At 40.4% G+C, this 19,951-nt stretch overlaps 1 protein-coding gene across 2 annotated transcripts in view; it reads left to right on the top strand.

Annotated features, from left to right (window-relative positions):
- Positions 1 to 415: 415 nt before the first annotated feature.
- Positions 416 to 19,951, top strand: part of LOC118924693 (kinetochore-associated protein NSL1 homolog) — a 30,724-nt gene continuing 11,188 nt past the window's right edge. Inside the window, exons 1-6 of one of the 2 annotated variants that reach the window (XM_036909722.2) lie at positions 416 to 503; positions 4,288 to 4,846; positions 8,528 to 8,603; positions 15,026 to 15,156; positions 17,979 to 18,033; positions 18,110 to 18,461. In XM_036909722.2, the coding sequence (XP_036765617.2) occupies positions 4,613 to 4,846; positions 8,528 to 8,603; positions 15,026 to 15,156; positions 17,979 to 18,033; positions 18,110 to 18,189 (576 nt within the window). In that variant the 5' untranslated portion in view covers positions 416 to 503; positions 4,288 to 4,612 and the 3' untranslated portion in view covers positions 18,190 to 18,461. Of the gene's footprint in view, positions 504 to 4,287; positions 4,847 to 8,527; positions 8,604 to 15,025; positions 15,157 to 17,978; positions 18,034 to 18,109; positions 18,462 to 19,951 lie in introns of those variants that run through there. The other variant, XM_036909720.2, reaches the window with a different exon arrangement.

The following is a 19,951-nucleotide window of genomic DNA, read 5'->3' as shown; positions in this document are numbered from 1 at the left end:
CAGGTGCTGCTGGAATGGCATGCGTACTGCTGTGAGCTTCCACCGGGGGCCTCAGGAGGTCAATTAGCTCTTCCCAGTAGCCAAAGAGCTGCTCCTGCTTGTCCGGAGGGGCACACAGCTGCAGGTAGTAGGAGCGGCCATTAGCAAGCTTCACACGCAGCTGTTGTTTGTCACGGTTGTGAATGGAGATCTTTACGAACTTCAAGGGCAAGAGCCTGGTGAACTCTAAGGTCTTTGTATCTCTTTGCTCTTTTCCCTCGGTGCCCTGGCCACACACCACATGCCATTCACAATCACCGACTGGTTGTGCCAGCAGCATGACGTCTGGTATTGGGTTGAAGGGGTTGGTGTTTGCAATGCCCACAGTCGTGATCGGGGCGCACCCGTCCACGTTACTCAGTGTTCCCCATCTACTGATCTGTATAAAGTCACTCTCAAACATGGGGACAGACTTGAACATGTCAAATTCTCCCTGGCACAGTTGTCGCTGCAGTTGCCCCATGGTGGTGTTGAACATGCCTATCCTGGGGCTCCTTTGGTCCGTGTAACACGGAAACAGAGACTCACTGTTCACGACTCCGTTACCACAGGAAGCAGCGCTGACAGGGCAGGCAGGGTCTTCCCTTCGCTGACAGAAGAGGGAACAGCGGTGCTCCTGGGCACAGGTGGCTCCCCGGCAGGTCTCTCAACAGCACTCACCCTGCAGTACCCAACTCCCCCGGCCTCAGAGCCTCCTGGAGGCAGAGGTGGGGGCGGGGGTGCAGGTGATGGCCGTGGGAGTGCTAGCAGGTGCTGGATGCCAGCCGGAATCTCTGCAAGTGTGTTGAGATGTACGGTGCGCTCGCGCTCTGCTGTGCCTCACCTCTGCCTCTGACAATCTCAGACGCTGTGAGCTACAGTCCAGCTGAGAGAAGTAACTCCTCGCCTAACCCCCCTGCGCAGCCCTATTTATACTCTGCTGCCCTTTATGACCTGTCACTGTCACAAACCCCTTTGTCCCCACCCCTCAGCCGAGCCCTCAGGGCGGGGCCGCCACCCTCCTCCCCAAACATCCCACTGCTCCGCAGAGGACAGGCCCATCCTGCCATGTCCTCAGGTGGGTACCAAGGTAGAAATGTCTTCAACAGGGAAAATTGTGTGGATACTTTATTTTCCAGCCCCAAATGAGAAAGATACAGCAAATGGAAACAGTCAATAGTCACGTAAGATGATGGGTTAGGACAGAAACATCAAACAACCCAGTCTTGGTCCTTAGCCAGTCCTTTCAAAAAGTCTCAGTAAATGATGATATTGTCCTTATTTAACAATACATTAAAAATTGCTTTCCGGAGGTGCTGTGTTATGTTCTTCACATATGATCATGGGAATCCACTGTGTTTGGCATTGTAGCTACCATCCCATGTTATAGGTGAAGAAACTGAGGTTGTGTCAGTTGCCTAAATTCACGGGAGTAGTGGTAGTGGAGGCAGTGTTTGAACGCAGGTGTAACGCCTTTGTTCTGAACCGCTGTAGTACTTTGCTTACAGAGAAAGCGCGGGCCATCAAAATGTTTCCAAACCGGACTGATTTAACTACCATGAAGAAGATCAAATCAGTGCATTATCACAAGTTGTATAATGCTATGTGCATATATGTTGTTCTGGAGAGAATTCAGGATGACCGCTTCAGACCGTGGCCAGTAGGACGTGGGGGTTAAATCATCTGGGGAGTCATCTCAGTTTCTCCTTTCATCAGCCTGTGTATGGAAACCTACTATTCTTTTAAGACCCCTCCGCATTCTTCCCTCCTCCCCCACTGAAATGAGGAGGGCAGGAAATAAACCTGAGCCGTAAGCTTCCATTCCAGGAGCCTGCCAGATGCCCTCCAGCAGAAGTGGCTTGGAAACCTCGACACCTTTGGGGAGCAGGTACCCTTATGCCTCCTGCCTTACTGCTGTCCCATTGAGCTAGTCAGAGAACATGTGACTTCTACTTTGTTACTTGACAGATCTGAGAAAGACGTCTGCTCTCAACTCCCTCACCTTCCAGTTTGTATGCCTGAAATCCCACCTTAGAGATTCATTCCTTTATGATAAAGGCTATCTTGCTGTGAAGATACATGCACCTGTCCATTGACAAATGGATGGATAAACAGAATGGGGTCTATTCACACAGTATAATGTTACCCAGCCATAAAAAGAAATGAAGTACTGACACATGCCAAAAATGGATGAACCTTGAAAACATTATGCTAAGTGAAAGAAGCCAGATACAAAAAGCCACATATCGTACGATTCCACTTATACGACATACACAACGGAGGCAAATCCATAGAGACAGATATGAGACTGGTGGTAGCCTAGGACTAGATGGAGGGGAGAATGGGGGATGACTGCTTAACAGGTATAGGATTTCCTTTTACGGGGATGAAAAATCCTGGAACTAGTTAGTGGTGATGGTTATCCAGTATTGTGAATATACTGAGGGACACTTGAGTTGTATACTCTAAAATGGTTACAATGGTAGATTTCATGTTAATTTCTATTTGTCTCACACACACACACACACACGTACACACTCTGGCTCAGAATGCTTATCGTTAAAAAGCATAGGTTCCCACTTTGGGGAGGTCAACCATGGGACCTTCAGGAAACTTCTAAGCTGTTCACTTCCTCATCTGTAACATGGGGATTAAAGTTCTGTGAGGATTAAGTGAGCTACTGCATGTACATTGTGGAACATACTGTGTCAAGCAGTGGTAGCTATTATTATTAGCGCTCGTCCCACCTGGCCCTGACAGCCTCGGGGTCAGTCCCTGCCTGAGAGCAGTTTCTGATCAGACACATAGAGACGCTTCTGGGGTGAGAGCCAGAAGGACGCGCCAGGATGCTCCCTGGCCAACCTGGTCTCCTCGGAGGGCACCTCCAGCAGGTCTGTGAGTACTGCTCGCAGAGGAACTTCTTGAACGCAACCACGAATATGGGATGGAGAGGACCTGAAAAGCTTGATGTGGGCTTGGCCTGCAGGAATTTATTCAAAGCCCGTGGGGAGATATTAGGATAGAGATGGAAAAGAGTCAGCGTTTTAGATCTTGGCACAAAGTAAAAGTTTCAGATCCAGAACCCTGTCCTGGACCAAAACCCTTTAAAGCTCGCTCTCTGAGCAGTGCCAAGCCAGACCTCAGGGAAAGGCAAGGGGACAAGGCTGAGGGCAGGAGAGAGGAGGGAGGGTGGGCGCTCCATGCCCTGTGTGACGTCACAGCCCAGCAGGAGGCAGCCCCGTGGAAACCATGGTCAGCCTGACGTCTGGGCCTGCCCAAGTTTGTTTCCCCAGAGCCCCCAGCTTTTCCTTTCCACTGAATGTGAAATGAGGTGAGCTAAACAATTTGATGGTAAATACATAGTGATCCTTTTTTAGAAAATTAAAGTATCAAAACATAAACTTGGCCACAGAAAACAAAACTTTGTAATGCATTTGTTAAAGAAACATACAGTTCCATTGTCATACACAGCACATTTCTCACATCTTGCCAGAGTCACCACCCCTTTCCTTCCTCTCCAACCCTTTGTCGTCCATGGCAGCTTAAATATTTCCTTGAGTTTCGTAAGGGCTCAGCGTGGCACCTATACCCACAACCAGAGGGTAAATGTAAGGATTTATTTCCCCTGCACTGAGAAAAGGAAACATCTCCAGAAAGAAGTGGTGGATGGTACTCTGCCTGATGACTCTTTACAGATGAGGAACTACCCCTGATGGACAATTCAGGAAACAAAATTAGGACTGTGTTCCAGGGGATCGTGTAAAGGAATCATACGTGAGTTCAAGGACCAGGCGCCACTCCTGTGCATGAATCTTAACATTTAATCATGTCTGTGTCTCCCTGAAGGGCATTGGTAGCACAGTAGCCAAGTTTTATTCCAGCCCACACGTTCTAGTGTAGCCTACATGACTTGCACGAAGAGGTCAATTAAAGGCTTTTTCACAGTGAGCGAAATGAGAGCTGGCAGCTTCCTTTTCTCCGGAAAAAGGGCGAGTGAACAGTGACTGTAATGGGGTATGCGGTTGGGCCTCGACAATGGGCGGAATCTAGTAACCAGGGTGTTGCTCATGTGATTGTATATTAATGATACCATTAAAAAAAAAAAAAGGCGAGTGAAGCCTCTTTCACTGATCTGTCCTGCAGCCTGCAAGCTGGGGGACATGTGTGGACCAGACAGAGGGCTGATCGCTACTCAGGATCGGGGAGAGAAATCGGTATCACGGAGGTTACACAGGGAGTCAGGAGCAAGTCACGGAGGGCCCCAAATAGGGGCCTGGGAGGGTCTGGGGCTTCGCCTTAAGGGAAGAAAGCAAAGATACCGTGAGGGGAAAGGACAGGGGCCTCCCCTCTCCCACGGGCCCGGCCTCGCCTTCACATACGCCGTAGAGTCCGGCGCGGAGAGGTGGCAGTGACCGTCCACCCTCCCTCCGCCCTCCGCCCCCATCGCCGCAAGCACGGTCGCCGCCCGCTCTCCGAGTCTCATCCGGAACACTGCGGCTGCGCGGGGTGAGTTTCCGGCCGGACGCGGGCTCCTCCCCCCGTGGAACCCGCCCTTCCGCTCCCAGGGTTCCCGCCCACATTTCAAACTGGGAAAATGGCGGCCGTTTCGGAGTTGGTGGCCGTGTGCTCGCCGCGCGCCGTGGAAAGAGTAGCCGGGACAGACGCCCGGGATTCGGTCTCCGCCACCCCCCGAGAGGACTTCCGGGTGCGCTGCACGTCGAAGCGTGCCGTGACGGACGTGCTGGAGCTGTGCGGCGGCTTCGTGAAAAATCTCGGGGACGCGCTGCCAGAGGAGATTCGGGATCTGGCGCTGCGAGAAGCGCAGTGGGTAGGTCGCCGTCTCCTCTCGCCCGCTACCGCACACCCTGGTGTCAAGGCTCCGGAGGGTCCTGCGCCATTTTGGCAGGGTTAGCGGTGCCCCAAGCTCCTGTAGAAATAGCCCGAGAACGAAGGAGATGCTACTGTCAGCTGGGTATTAATCACAGGCTAGGTTTGTGCGGAAACATACAAGGCGAGCACCGTATGTAACTTGAAAGTAAAATTAGGAAAAAGTTGGTGAAATCAACTTTAATATTTTATTGAACCCACAATATCTAAAATATCGTTTTAGCTGGTAATAAAAAATTAATGAGATATTTTACATTCTGTTGTGTTAAGCTTTACAAATCTGGTGTGTCAAGCTAACAGCTCATTGTCTTTCGGACTAGTCTTATTAACTTTAAGACCAAAATAGTCACAAAGTGGCTATTGGCTCTCCTATTGCAGACCTAGACTCTGAAGAATTCTCTATTAAAGGGTAATTCTGGAAGTATAAGAGTTGTGGTTTTTCCTCTTGCGTGTTTTGCAACATCTTGTAAAGAGAGAGAAAATATTTTTCCTACGTCTGAAGGAGATAAGGAAGCTGTCTTGATTATAATCTTCGCTAAGATCACACATTGGCCTTTATAATGCATTTCTCCTTTTCTGAAATATTTTCCAAGCTTTGAAAAAGATCTTTTTTGGGGTGAGATAACAAATTGGGGGATAGGTGCCCGTCAAGAGTATACAATCTATATGTAGGAAAGTTTAGAAGCTTATAATGCAGCACAGTTGTGACTGTGAAACATCACAATGCAAATAATACAGGTTAAGTGGAAGATTGAGGAAACATTCCCTAGGTTATGATTCTATATTCTAGTTTTGTATACTTTGGTTTTTTGTTTTTTTTTTTTGTATACGTTGGTTTTTATTCTTACCTTGCAAGCAGGGGAAAAATAGAGACATATCTCAGGAAACTCTTAGTAGTTTTTGGGAGAAGACTGTTTAGTTGTGTAATGATCTTAGAATCTGCCCTTTTATAGAAGTGTTTAGTTAGAACCTTTAATTACCTTACAAAAAAAGAGGAACTTAACCTGTTGTACCTTATTTAATGGATGATAAAGTGAATTAGAAGATAAAGGTTTCAAGACTTAAACTGCCAAGGGAATTCACTTGCTTTGTTGTAAATAAGAAAGCAGATAAAAGGCAGAGGCTTTATTATAGTGACAGTTCTTTATCCAAAATCATACAATATAGTAACATATTCTAAAAATAAAATTGGTATGACTGCAGTATTACCACAATAAGCACAGTCATCATCTGTCACCAAAATTATTACAGTAGCATTTTTTATTATGTATATTTTAATCGAAGTATAGTTGATATTATGTCTTGGTTTCAGATATACAACACCGTAATTAGACAGTTATGTACATTACTAAATGCATGGTGAGTGCAGTTACTGTCATCATACAAAGATACATTGACTGTGTTCCCTATGCTGTATTTTTTTTAATATACAGTCTTATATTAGTTTCAAGTATACCACACAGTGGTTCAACAGTTACCCATATTATTAAGTCCTCACCTCAACTAGTGCAGCTACTATCTGTCAACATAGGAAGATGTTACAGAATCATTGGTTATTCTCCATGTTGTACTATTATCCCCATGACCAACCTACATTATGATTGAGAATTTTTATTCCGCTTTATCCCCCTCACCACCCTCGTCACCCACCCATTCCAGCCCCTCCCCCATATTAACCACCAGTCCATTCTCCGTGTCTGTGAGTCTACTCTTATGGTGTACTTTTGATCTGTGTGACCTAGCCATTTTATAATTGGAAGTTTGTAACTCTTTACCTCCCTCACTCACTCAGCCTGTCCTTCCACCACCTCTATTATGGCAGCCACCAGTTCTCTGTATCTAGGAGTCTTTCTGTTCTGTTTGTTCATTTGTTTCATTTTTTTAGATTCCACATATCAGTGAAATCACATGCACTTGTCTCTTCTTAACCATTTCACCTCCACAGTTCCCTGGCTAGGTCCGTCCAGGTCACAAATGGCAACATTTACTATGAACATTTTTTTTTTTTTTTTAGATAATTATTTTTTATTGAAGGGTAGTTGACACACAGTATTACATTAGTTTCAGGTGTACAACACAGTGATTCAACATTTATATACATGATAATTCTAGGTACCAGCTATCACCATACCAAGTTGTTACAATATTTTGACTATATTCCTTATGCTATACATTACATCCTGGTTACTTATTTATTTTACAATTGGAAGTGTGTACTTTTCTTTTTTTTTTTTTTTTTGTGAGGGCATCTCTCATATTTATTGATCAAATGGTTGTTAACAACAATAAAATTCTGTATAGGGGAGTCAGTGCTCAATGCACAATCATTAATCCACCCCAAGCCTAATTTTCATCAGTCTCCAATCTTCTGAGGCATAACAAACAAGTTCTTACATGGAGAACAAATTCTTACATAGTGAACAGTACAAGGGCAGTCATCACAGAAACTTTCGGTTTTGCTTATGCATTATGAACTATAAACAGTCAGTTCAAATATGAATATTCATTTGATTTTTATACTTGATTTATATGTGGATACCACATTTCTCTCTTTATTATTATTTTTAATAAAATGCTGAAGTGGTAGGTAGATACAAGATAAAGGTAGAAAACATAGTTTAGTGTTGTAAGAGAGCAAATGTAGATGATCAGGTGTGTGCCTGTAGACTATGTGTTAATCCAAGCTAGACAAGGGCAATGAAACATCCATGTATGCAGAAGATTTCTCTCAGAACGGCGGGGGGGAGGTTCTAAGCCTCACCTCTGTTGATCCCCAGTTTCTCACCTGATGGCCCCCCTGCGACTGTGCTTGTCTTAGGTTGTTCCTCCCTTGAGGAATCTTACCCGTCTCTGGCTAACCAGTCATCTTCCGGAGCCATACAGGGAAATGTAAAGTTGGTAAGTGAGAGAGAAGCCTTATTGTTTGAAAAGGTTAGCTTTTTACTTATTTGCATATTAATGCCCTGTGGCTTCTATGCCCAGCGTTTGTCTTGAGGTATCTTTACCACTTGGAAGAATTATGATACTCGGTAAATTTGATTACTATGAACATTTTTAACCTTACAACAAAATAGGCTAGTAGAGCAGACACCCATAGATCCAATACTAAATTTAGCAGTTTTCAAAAATTTGTTGCAATTCCTATTTTAAAGCAATCCCAGATCTCCGTAATCTCTTTACACACTTCAGTGTACCTGTAAAAGAAGCAGTCCTTTACAAAGTAGAAATTAATTTCACTTTTTAAAAGCATGTGGATTTTCCCTCTCACTAATATACTCGTTCAGCAGCATATGTAGTACTTATTGAGATTCAATTGAGCCCAAACTTGTTAGCTTTTATTGTTTCTTTCATTTAAGAAATAAATCCTTTTTGTTTTTAAGACTGTTCTAAAATTTTGCATCAGATTTGCTCATAGGTAGCATAATGGCTGTCAGAGCTAAAATGTAGGTAGAATCACTGATATAAATGGAATCTTGGTAAGAGTGAGTATACTGACATAATAGGCTAGTCTACAGTTTGTCTTCATATTCTTTATCATAAATCAAATTGTTATTTTGATAAAATGTTTGAATTCAGTATCTAAAGTTATTTTTAGTGATTTGACTATGTGAATTTATTTCAGACTTTTGAATCAGCTGTGCAAGAGAATGTCAGCATTAATGGGCAAGCGTGGCAGGAAGCTTCAGATACTTCTATGGGTATGTGTTTTAACTTTTTCCTTCTGTTATTTCTGAGTGTTTTTTGTAGTTAATTTTATTTTGAATGCTAGTTTTTAGTCCCCATATTCAGTGTCAGTTCTTTTTAAAACATTACTGGGGATAAAAGAAAAATCTAAGGAGACTTGAAGTCACAATCTGAGGCAAACAGCAAAGCAGGTACTTTGACCCTTTATATATGCTGTCTAACATCCTCAAGAAGATTTTTATCTGCTTAATCTTCAGAAGTATGCTTGTCAGTAGTTTTTGGAAAATACTGTAGAACTATCCCTAGATGAAGAAACAGGACCAGAGAATTCCTATCATTAACACTTGGTAAATCAAGTAATATTTAAAAAATGATCCCCAGAGTAGATAGGGAGGTGCCCTTGGAAGTACAAAGTTAAGCTGATGAGGTCAATATTTGGAGAAACCTCCTTTAAAAAGGCAGAATATTTCCCTGATCCAAAGCAGACTTGATTGTACCCTAACTAATGGTGTTGATATGTCTAGAGAAGTCAAAGTTTTAATAGAAAGAAAATGGTCAGTGTAGAAAGGAAAAACCTGTAATAGAAAAAGAATGATCAGTGTGGGAAGAGAGGCAGAATTCTCCAGCTGTGTCCAGGAGAAGAGCTACTCTGATAAGAGGGCTGGCGTGTCTTGTCTATCCCCATGGAGAAATTACAGAGATCTGAACAGCATTGCTTGAATTTAGTGCTAGTTATTTAGATGATCCATTTATACCCTTTAGCTGATTTCAGGCCCATCAAGTAACCCTCTGTGGTTATAATTTTTCTTCTCAAAATTAAGATAATACTTTGCCTAGAAGATTTCACTGTTTAATCCTTGGGATTATTATAGTTATCTCTTCAATGTCACCAAAATTCACTTTTTGGTTTACCTATTAAAACAGTAAAAACACTAATACCAAATTTCCCAAACACTAACAGACCAATTGTCAATTAGTAGGGCAGAGGGAACACCTAGGGATATTTTCAAACTAGTCAGCCTTTACTGTGTCTTTAGCTGACTCTGTTCTGTGAAGTCACTTTGGAATTGCTTTATTATTTCTCCCAGACTGTCTTTAGCAGTATAATTCATCAACTTGTAGGTTAAGATACGTATATTCCTACAGGTTAGTAGCCTGGGTAGAGTGTGGTTATTCTTTATCCCTTTGTCCCCCTGTAACTATGGTGGGAAATAGTTGAGAATGTTAAACTTTTACTTTCTATTATGGGTTCTTGATAAATTCCAGGCACTATGCCCAATGCTGGGAAATAGATGAAAAAACATGGTTCTTAACCATTTAGGAACTCATTGTTAATGAAAGGAAATGGATAAGGAATCTCACTACTCTTTGGGAAGTGGGAAGAGACCTAATAGGGCAGGTTGTTGTCTAAATTAAATGCACATAATAAATGAGAGTGTGCTAGCAGAAAGGAAGTAGGAGGGACAAAAGAAGCAAAGAAAACAGCATGTGCAAAGGTACAGAAAGAGATATGTTTGAAAAATGTCAGAAATGAATTAGGAAAACTAAAGGCAGTTGTGGCCAGAAGATTAAGTTAGAGCCAAGTCATATAGAGCCCTGTAGAATATGCTAAGGAATATATCCTGTAGGCACTAGGGAACTGGTGAAGGTTTTAAAAGTAGAATTCAACATGAAAAAGTTTCTCTTTTAGAAAGGTAACTGCTGGTGGTGTAAGGGATGGATTGGAGGAAGTAGAAATTCAAGGCAGGCAGACCTTATTGAAGTTATTGCATTAGTATAGCAAAAGATGGTGAAGACCTGCCCTAAGACAATGGTAAAAGAGAGGAAAAGACGGGTGCAAGAGATGTTCAGTAGACAGAATTAATAGGATTGTATCTAATATAATACCTAGGAGCAATAAGTAAGCTTAGCAAGGGCAGGAGTTTTGTCAGTTTTGTTCACGGAAATCATATAAATGAATAAATGAATGAATCAACAAATGAAAGAATGAATGAACATACAAGTGAAAACATTTCTGTCTCTGAAAGGACTTGATTTCAGACAGCTTGACCAGGCACATTTGAGAATTAAAATGTAAGTTCCTTGAGAGCAGGGACTATATAAGTTGTTTTCATCACTATGTTTTTTAACATTTCACTTTGCTTATAGAAAGCACCCACTAAAAATACTTGCTAAATTAATGAATAATTTTTCCCTGCTCAGATTATTTATATATTTCAGTCTTGTAACTTTATCATTAGGTGGCACTAAGAAATCATTGTCCTACATTTTGTACATAGAAGATTTAGCTAGGAGACTTGTCTTTTGTGAAATTTTGTGAAATAGTACAATATTCCTTTCAGGTTAGTGATTGAGAGGATAAATTAAAATTTAATTGGACTTAATGGTTTTTACCTGAATGAAAGGCCGTACCTGATATACCTCCTTAATCTTTACCTGATATGCATGATGATCTATGTATATATGCTGATATATATCAGCAATGTCTTAAAATGTTTCCAGAAATATATGCCATGTTCAAGACTTCTCCCTAATGAAGCTTCTACTCAATAAAATAAATAGGTCCATTTCTAGCATAGACTTTGACATAGCAGAACACATATAATGTAAGAGCAGGCAGGCCGAGGACCTAGCTCATTAGTATTTTTAACTACTTAACATTTGTCACTCTTTAAAATGATTGCAAAATCAGGTTGATTGTATCAACTGCATTCATTTCATCTGGGGTGCTTAATTTCTGGGCCCCATTGTGGAGACCTCCACTGAATCAAAATTGCTGCCCTCTGACAAGTTCCCCAGGTGATTATTCATTCTGCTAAAGTTTCATGATTATTAGTTTAAAACATAGAAAAGCAACTGATAAGTAGTTATAGCTGAATCAAAGAAACTCTAAAGTCACTGCATCTTTTACTCTTTCCTCCCATTTATCCTGTTGCTCCAGTTTCAGGTCCAGCTACTTTACTTACTGCTACTGTCTCAGCTTTGGCTCAGCACATAGTAAAGTCAAAACTCGGTAGGATCCCTGATACTAAATGCCCTTTACAGTCTGTTTCGTAAACACTTTATCATCCTTTCCTCCTACTTCATCCTGCAACCATTGAGAACTTTTTCTGTTTCCCAAAGACTCTATGATCTTGAAAATGTGATCTTCTTTTTCTGCCTAAAATGCTTCTCCCCTTATTTTTTCCCCCTACCTTTTTTTAAAATTAAAATACCTTTGATATACAATCTTATACTGGTTTCAAGTACACAGCACAGTGGTTCAACAGGTCCCCATATTATTAAGTCCACATTCCCACTAGTGTGGTTACTATCTGTCAGCATAGGAAGATGTTACAGAATCATTGGCTATATTCTCCATGCTGTATTACTATCCCCATGGCCAACTTATATTGTGATTGTGAATTTTTGTGTCCCTTTATCACCTTTACCCTTCCCACCCACCTACCCCTCCCTTCCCCCATGGGAATCACCAGTCACTTCTCAGTGTCTATGAGTCTACTGCTATATATATTTTTTTAGAATGGAAAATTTTTTTTTTAAGGTATCTTTGATATACAGTCACATGAGCAACATTGTGGTTACTAGATTCCCCTCATTATCAAGACCCCACCACATACCCCATTACAGTCACTGTCCATCAGCAAAATAAGATGCTATAGAGTCTTCTCTGTGCTATACGGCCTTCCCCGTGCCCTCCCATATTATGTGTGCCAATCATAATGCCCCTTAATCCCCTTATCCCTCCCTTCCCACCCAGTCTCCCCCCCAGTCCCTTCCTTTTGGTAACTGTTAGTCCCTTCTTGGGTTCTGTGATTCTGCTGCTGTTTTGTTCCTTCAGTTTTTACTTTGTTCTTTTACTCCACAGATGAGTGAAATCATTTGGTACTTGTCTTTTTCTGCCTGGCTTATTTCACTGAGCATAATAATATCCTTTAGCTCCATCCATGTTGTTGCAAATGGTAGGATTTGTTTTCTTCTTATGGCTGAATAATATTCCACTGTGTATATGTACCATATCTTTATCCATTCATCTACTGATGGACAGTTAGGTTGCTTCCATTTCTTGACTGTTGTCAATAGTGCTGCGATAAACATAGGGGTGCATATATCTTTTTGAATCTGGAATCCTGTATTCTTAGGAATTCCTAGGAGTGGAATTCCTGGGTCAAATGGTATTTCTATTTTTAGTTTTTTGAGGAACCTCCATATTGCTTTCCACAATGTTTGAACTAATTTACATTCCCACCAGAAGTGTAGGAGGGTTCCCCTTTCTCTACATCCTTGCCAGCATTTGTTGTTGTTGTTTATCTTTTGGATGGTGGCCACCCTAACTGATGTGAGCTGATACCTCATTGTGGTTTTAATTTGCATTTCTCTGATGATTAGTGATGTGGAGTATCTTTTCATGTGCCTGTTAGCCGTCTGAATTTCTTCTTGGAAGAAGTGTCTGTTCAGATCCTCTGCCCATTTTTTAATCAGGTTATTTGCTTTTTGGTTGTTGAGGTGCACGATCTCTTCTTTTGGATGTCAACCCCTTAGCGAATATGTCATTTATGAATATATTCCCCCATACTGCAGTATGCCTTTTTGTTTTACTGATGGTGTCCTTTGCTGTACAGAGGCTTTTTAGTTTGATATAGTCCCACTTGGTCATTTTTGCTTTTGTTTTCATGAAAAAGTTGCTCGTGTTTATATTCAAGAGAGTTTTGCCTATGTTTTCTTCTAAGAGTTTTATGGTTTCATGACTTACATTCAGGTCTTTGATCCATTTTGAGTTTACTTTTGTGTATGGAGTTACAGTAATCCCATTTTCATTCTCTTACATGTAGATGTCCAGTTTTGCCAACACCAGTTGTTGAAGAGGCTGTCATTTCCCCATTGTATGTCCATGGCTCCTTTATCCTATATTAATTGACCATATATGGTTGGGTTAATATCTGGACTCTCTATTCTGTTCCATTGGTCTATGGGTCTGTTCTTGTGCCAGTACCAAATTGTCTTGATTACTGTGGCTTTGTAGTAGAGCTTGAATTTGGGGAGCGTAATACCCCCTGCTTTATTCTTCCTTTTCAGGATTGTCTTGGATATTCAGGGTCTTTTGTGGTTCCATATGAATTTTAGAACAATTTGTTCCAGTTTGTTGAAGAATGCTGTCGGTATTTTGATAGGGATTGCACTGAATCTGTATATTGCTTTAGGCAGAATGGCCGTTTTGACAATAATCTTCCTACCCAAGAACATGGGATGAATTTCCATTTATTAGTGTCCTCTTTAATTTCTCTCAAGAGTGTCTTGTAGTTTTCAGGGTATATGTCTTTCACTTTCTTGGTTAGGTTTATTCCTACATATTTTATTCTTTTTGATGCAATTGTGAATGGAATTGTTTTCCTGATTTCTCTTTTCTGCTAATTCATCATTAGTGTATAGGAATGCGACAGATTTCTGTGTATTCATTTTGTATCCTGCAACTTTGCTGAATTCAGATATTCTAGTAGTTTTGGAATGGATTCTTTAGGGTTTTTTATGTACAGTATCATGTCATCTGCAATTTCTTACCCATCTGGATGCCTTTTATTTCTTTGTGTTGTCTGATTGTCATGGTGAAGACCTCCAGAACTTTGTTGCATAAAAGTGGGGAGAGTGGGCATCCTTGTCTTGTTCCTGATCTTAAAGGAAAAGCTTTCAGCTTCTCACTGTTAAGTATGATGCTGACTGTGGGTTTGTCATATATTGCCTTTGTTATGTTGAAGTACTTGCCCTCTATACCCATTTTGTTGAGAGTTTTTATCAAGAGCCTACTGCTATTTTGTTCATTTTGTTTTGTTTTGTTTTTTTATTCCACAAATAAATGAAATCATATGGTATTTTTCTTTCTCTGCCTGGCTTATTTCATTTAGCATAATATGCTCTAGGTTCACCCATGTTGCAAATGCCAGGATTTTTTTTATGGTTGCATAATATTCCATCATGTATATGTACCACATCTTCCCTTCCATTTTTTATCTAATGGATTTACACCTCATTTCAAGGCCCGGCTCAAATGTTACTTTCAATTTAAAGTCTTAAATTGCCCAGGCAGTTAGTTTTCCATCGTTCTGTGTCCATTATTTCCTTCATACCTCTGCTGTATTTATCAAATTACTGCAGTTTTCTGTCTGTCTCTTCCAGTGAACCTTGACCTCTAGGAGAGCAGGCATCATGTTATGTTCATCTTCTTTTTCTCATTTAGGCCCGAATCCCCATAGACGCTCAGTAATTGGTTGTTAGTTACATTAGTAAATGAATCAGTTATCAAAGTGGGGTCATCAATTATCTTGCTGTATTTGTTTTCCTTAATTATTTTGTGTTGACTAAATTTAGTTTACTTACATTTCCATATAGAATGTAAACAATGTGTTTTAAGGAACTTTTTGCTTTTTCTCCCTTGAAATAGATTCAGATATCAAAGTACTTGAAGATCAGTTTGATGAAATCATAGTAGATTTGGCCACAAAACGTAAGCAGTATCCCAGAAAGATTCTTGAATGTGTCATCAAAATAATAAAAGAAAAACAAGAAATTCTGGTAAGATGGTTTACCTTTCTTAAAAATAGTAAATTTTATGTTATGTTTATTTTACTACAATAAAAAAATAAAAGATTCATGTGGAGCTAAATGACATTTTGTTTTTTTTGTCTTTCCTGCTTCAGTTACTACTGTTGGTCTCTTGTAAGATTTTTTCCTGTTCTAAGTCACACTAGGTTTTGAATACAGCTGTTATTAAAATAGAACTTGAAGATGGTAGAATGACAATGACTTTATAATTCTGAAACCAGAAAGGAGAAAGAAATTTATCTTTTAAGTGTTTTCTTACTATTTGTTATTTGTGTTTGTCACATTTGTACTTGTTGATGTATTTTGGAAAACCCTCTAGTTAAATTGATAACACAGATTGACTACTTGTTCATAACACCTAAGTTTGCTTTATGAATTGTGTATAATTTGTTTTGCTTCAGAAATCATGATGGGGCAGGAGTAGGTGTGCTTCGAGTGGCATTGCCTCTGGAGTGAGAAACGCATGTTGCTTTAGATGATGCTGTGTTGTTTGTCCTTAGTTTTTATTAGCACACTTCCACATATAAATTCTCTGGTTACTTTCCTTTCAAGAATTGCTTTAGGCAATAGAGGTGGGTATTTTATGTAAAACATTTTAGTCATCATTCTATGAGAAACAAATAACTATAAGCAGACCTTTTTGTTCCTCCATAGCAGTTAGTCCTCAAGGAAATACCTCATTCTATCCTCCCTCTGCCTTTTAACGTTTCCTCAGGGAAATATTCAAAATGTATTTTTCCCAGTGTCTCCTTCCTTGATACTACCCTGTCCTACCCCCAGAAACCAAGTAATCAGTCCTGCAGAAAAGAAAAGCTTGGCAGGCCTAGGTGATGTATTGCTGGGAAAGTTTTAAGTATTAATGCAAAATGGATGGGGTGAAGACACGAAAGATAGCTGCTTCTTTTTTTTTTTTTTTTTTGGTATCATTAACATACAGTCACATGAGCAACATTGTGATTACTAGATTCCCCCCATTATCAAGTCCCCACCACAGACCCCATTACAGTCACTGTCCATTAGCATAGTAAGATGGTATAGAGTCACTACTTGTCTTCTCTGTGCTGTACTGGCTTTCCCATGCCACCCCCTACGTTATGTGTGCTCATCATAATGCCCCTTATTCCCCTTATCCCTCCCTTTCCTCCCTCCCTCCCCAGTCCCTTTCCATTTGGTAACTGTTAGTCCATTCTTGGGTTCTGTGAGTCTGCTGCTGTTCTGTTCCTTCAGTTTTTGCTTTGTTCTCATGCTCCTCAGATAAGTGAAATCATTTGGTACTTGTCTTTCTCTGCCTGGCTAATTTTACTGAGCATAATACCCTCTAGCTCCATCCATGTTGTTGCAAATGGTAGGATTTGTTTTCTTCTTATGGCTGAATAACATTCCATTGTGTATATGTACCACATCTTCTTTATCCATTCATCTACTGATGGACACTTAGGTTGCTTCCATTTCTTGGCTATTGTAAATAGTGCTGTGAAAACATGGGGGAGTTGCATGTCTTTTTGAAACTGGGACCTGCATTCTTAGGGTAAATTCCTAGTAGTGGAATTCCTGGGTCAAATGGTTTCTATTTTTAGTTTTTTGAGGAACCTCAATATTGCTTTCCACAATGGTTGAACTAGTTTACATTCCCACCAGCAGTGTAGGAGGGTTCCCCTTTCTCCGCATCCTCATCAGCATTTGTTGTTCCTAGTCTTTTCTATGTTGGCCATCCCATCTGGTGTGAGGTAATATCTCATTGTGGTTTTAATTTGCATTTCCCTGATAATTAGTGATGTGGAACATCTTTTCATGTGCCTGTTGGCCATCTGAATTTCTTCCTTGGAGAAGTGTCTGTTCATATCCTCCACCCATTTTTTAATAGGGTTATTTGCTTTTTGGGTGTGAAGGCATGTGAGTTCTTTATGTATTTTGCATGTTAACCCCTTGTCAGATATATTTTCTCCTATACTGTAGGATGCCTTTTTGTTCTATTAATGGTGTCCTTTGCTGTACAGAAGCTTTTTAGCATGATGTAGTCCCATGTTTTTATTTTTGCTTTTGTTTCCCTTGCCCTAGGAGATGTGTTCAGGAAAAAGTTGCTCATGTTTATATTTAAGAGATTTTTGCCTATGTTTTCTTCTAAGAGTTTTATGGTTTCATGACTTACTTTCAGGTCTTTGATCCATTTTGAGTTTACTTTTGTGTATGGGGTTAGACAATGATCCAGTTTCATTCTCGAAAGATAGCTTTTTAAAAAAGCTTTTGGCTCCTGTGAGTTTTGGGTGAGAGCAAGGAGGATCATTTTCCTGTTTCTTTTTTGCCTGAATTCTGGATCCTGTTCCTATAGTTCTGCTGCTTACTATAGTCCTGGTGCTTACAGTATATTACAGGGTATGTAGGCTTTAGAGTACTGACATGACAGTGGCCTAGCCACTTTCCAAGTCAGAGTTTCTGTGGGAATATGAGTTCTGAGTTCCAAACACTTGTCTTAAAATGAACTTCTGAAAAACATTCCATTCATAATTTGGAGACTGTACTTTAAACAGAAAATTCAGTCTGTCTTTTAATTTGCTTTCCTACAGATGTTTATGGTGCTATTTCTTAGTGTTCCCAGTAGGTGGCAGTACTAAAAAAGCTATAATCGGAGTTAGTTTGCTCTTTTCTCCTTTCCCTTCACATTTTAGTATCTTTGTGTGTGTGTTGTTTTCAAGAGTAGTACTACTAATAGTATATTTGCTTACATTGACTCAAGGAAATGTTTATATGAGGCATTAAGTGGTTAAATCTCTTTTAATTTTTATTTTGTTTAGAAGCGGTACCATCCTGTTGTACATCCACTGGACCTAAAATATGACCCTGATCCAGGTGAGTCGGTATTCATTTGTGGTAAAAATGAAGCATCAGCTTGTCATTTTTATGAGTTTTTGATATTCTTTTAAAGGTGTCACACTGAGGTTCTTCCCTTTGATGCTCTCACTCACTACCAGGCATCTGTATTTAGCTCTTCACTTAGGATTATGAGAATTAGCTATAAACCTACTGACCCAGACCTAAACCTGCTACTACAGTAGTGGGACCCAGGAATCTGGACTTCTGTAAAGCTGTCTCCTGACCTAGACTGTTGTAATACTTTCCCAATATCTCACTCCTGTTTTTAGCACTCCCATCTCTAACTGTTATTATATTATCCATTCTTTGCAGTATAGCCAACATTCTACTATTAAAGCACTCATGGTGTCACTCCTAGTGCCATAACCTTTATTGTTTCTCATGCTTTACAAAATCTAATAAAAATACAGTGTTGAACTTAAGAGATATGCATGCTTGTTATGCCTTTTTTTAAATTAAGGTATCACTGATATACACTCTTATGAAGGTTTCACATGAAAAACATTGTGGTTACTACATTCCCCATATTATCAAGTCCCCCCCATACCCCATTGCAGTCACTGTCCATCAGTGTAGTAAGATGCCACAGAATAACTACCTGTCTTCTCTGTGCTATTCTGTCTTCCCCATGAACCCCTCCATACCATGTGTACCAACATGATACCCCTCTTTCCCCTTCTTCCTACCTCCCCACCCACCCTCTCCCACTCCCTTCTTTTTGGTAACTGCTAGTCCCTTCTTGGAGTCTGTGTGTCTGCGACTGTTTTGTTCCTTCAGTTTTGCTTTGTTGTTATACTCCACAAATGAAGTAAATCATTTGGCACTTCTCTTTCTCTGCCTCGTTTATTTCACTGAGCATAATACCCTCTAGCTCCATCCATGTTGTTGCAAATGGTAGGATTTGTTTTCTTTTCTTGGCTGAATAGTATTCCATTGTGTATATGTACCACATCTTCTTTATCCATTCATCTACTGATGGACACTTAGGTTGCTTCCATATCTTGGCTATTGTAAATAGTGCAGCGATAAACATAGGGGTGCATCTGTCTTTTTCAAACTGGGCTGCTGCATTCTTAGGGTAAATTCCTAGAAGTGGAATTCCTGGATCAAATGGTAAGTCTATTTTGATCATTTTGAGGAACCTCCATACTGCTTTCCACAATGGTTGAACTAATTTACATTCCCACCAGCAGTGTAGGAGGGTTTCCCTTTCTCCACAACCTTGCCAACATTTGTTGTTTGTCTTTTGGATGGTGGCCATCCTTACTGGTGTGAGGTGATATCTCATTGTGGTTTTAATTTGCATTTCTCTGATGACAAGCGATGTGGAGCATCTTTTCATGTGTCTGTTGGCCATCTGAATTTCTTCTTTAGAGAACTGTCTTTTCAGCTCCTCTGCCCATTTTTTTATTTTTTATTTATTTTTATTTTTATTTTGGTATCATTAATCTACAATTACATGAAGGATATTATGTTTACTAGGGCTCCCCCCTTCACCAAGTCCCCCCCACATCCCCGTTCACAGTCACTGTCCATCAACATAGTAAGATGCTGTAAAATCACTACTTGTCACCAAGTTCACAGTCACTGTCCTTCAACATAGTAAGATGGTGTAGAATCACTACTTGCTTCTCTGTGTTGCACAGCCCTCCCCGTGTCCCCCCAACACTATACATGCTAATCATAATGCCCCCTTTCTTTTCTTCCCGCCCTTATCCCTCCCTTCCCACCCGTCCTCCCCAGTCCCTTTCCCTTTGGTAACTATTAGTCCATTCTTGGGTTCTGTGCTTCTGCTGCTGTTTTGTTCCTTCAGTTTTCTTTTGTTCTTATACTCCACATATGAGTGAAATCATTTGGTACTTGTCTTTCTCCGCCTGGCTTATTTCACTGAGCA

Source organism: Manis pentadactyla, chromosome 9, assembly GCF_030020395.1.
Source record: "Manis pentadactyla isolate mManPen7 chromosome 9, mManPen7.hap1, whole genome shotgun sequence".
In the NCBI taxonomy this organism is placed as follows: domain Eukaryota; kingdom Metazoa; phylum Chordata; class Mammalia; order Pholidota; family Manidae; genus Manis; species Manis pentadactyla.
The sequence above is the reverse complement of the archived record's forward strand: the minus strand, read 5'-3'. Positions and strand labels throughout refer to the sequence as shown.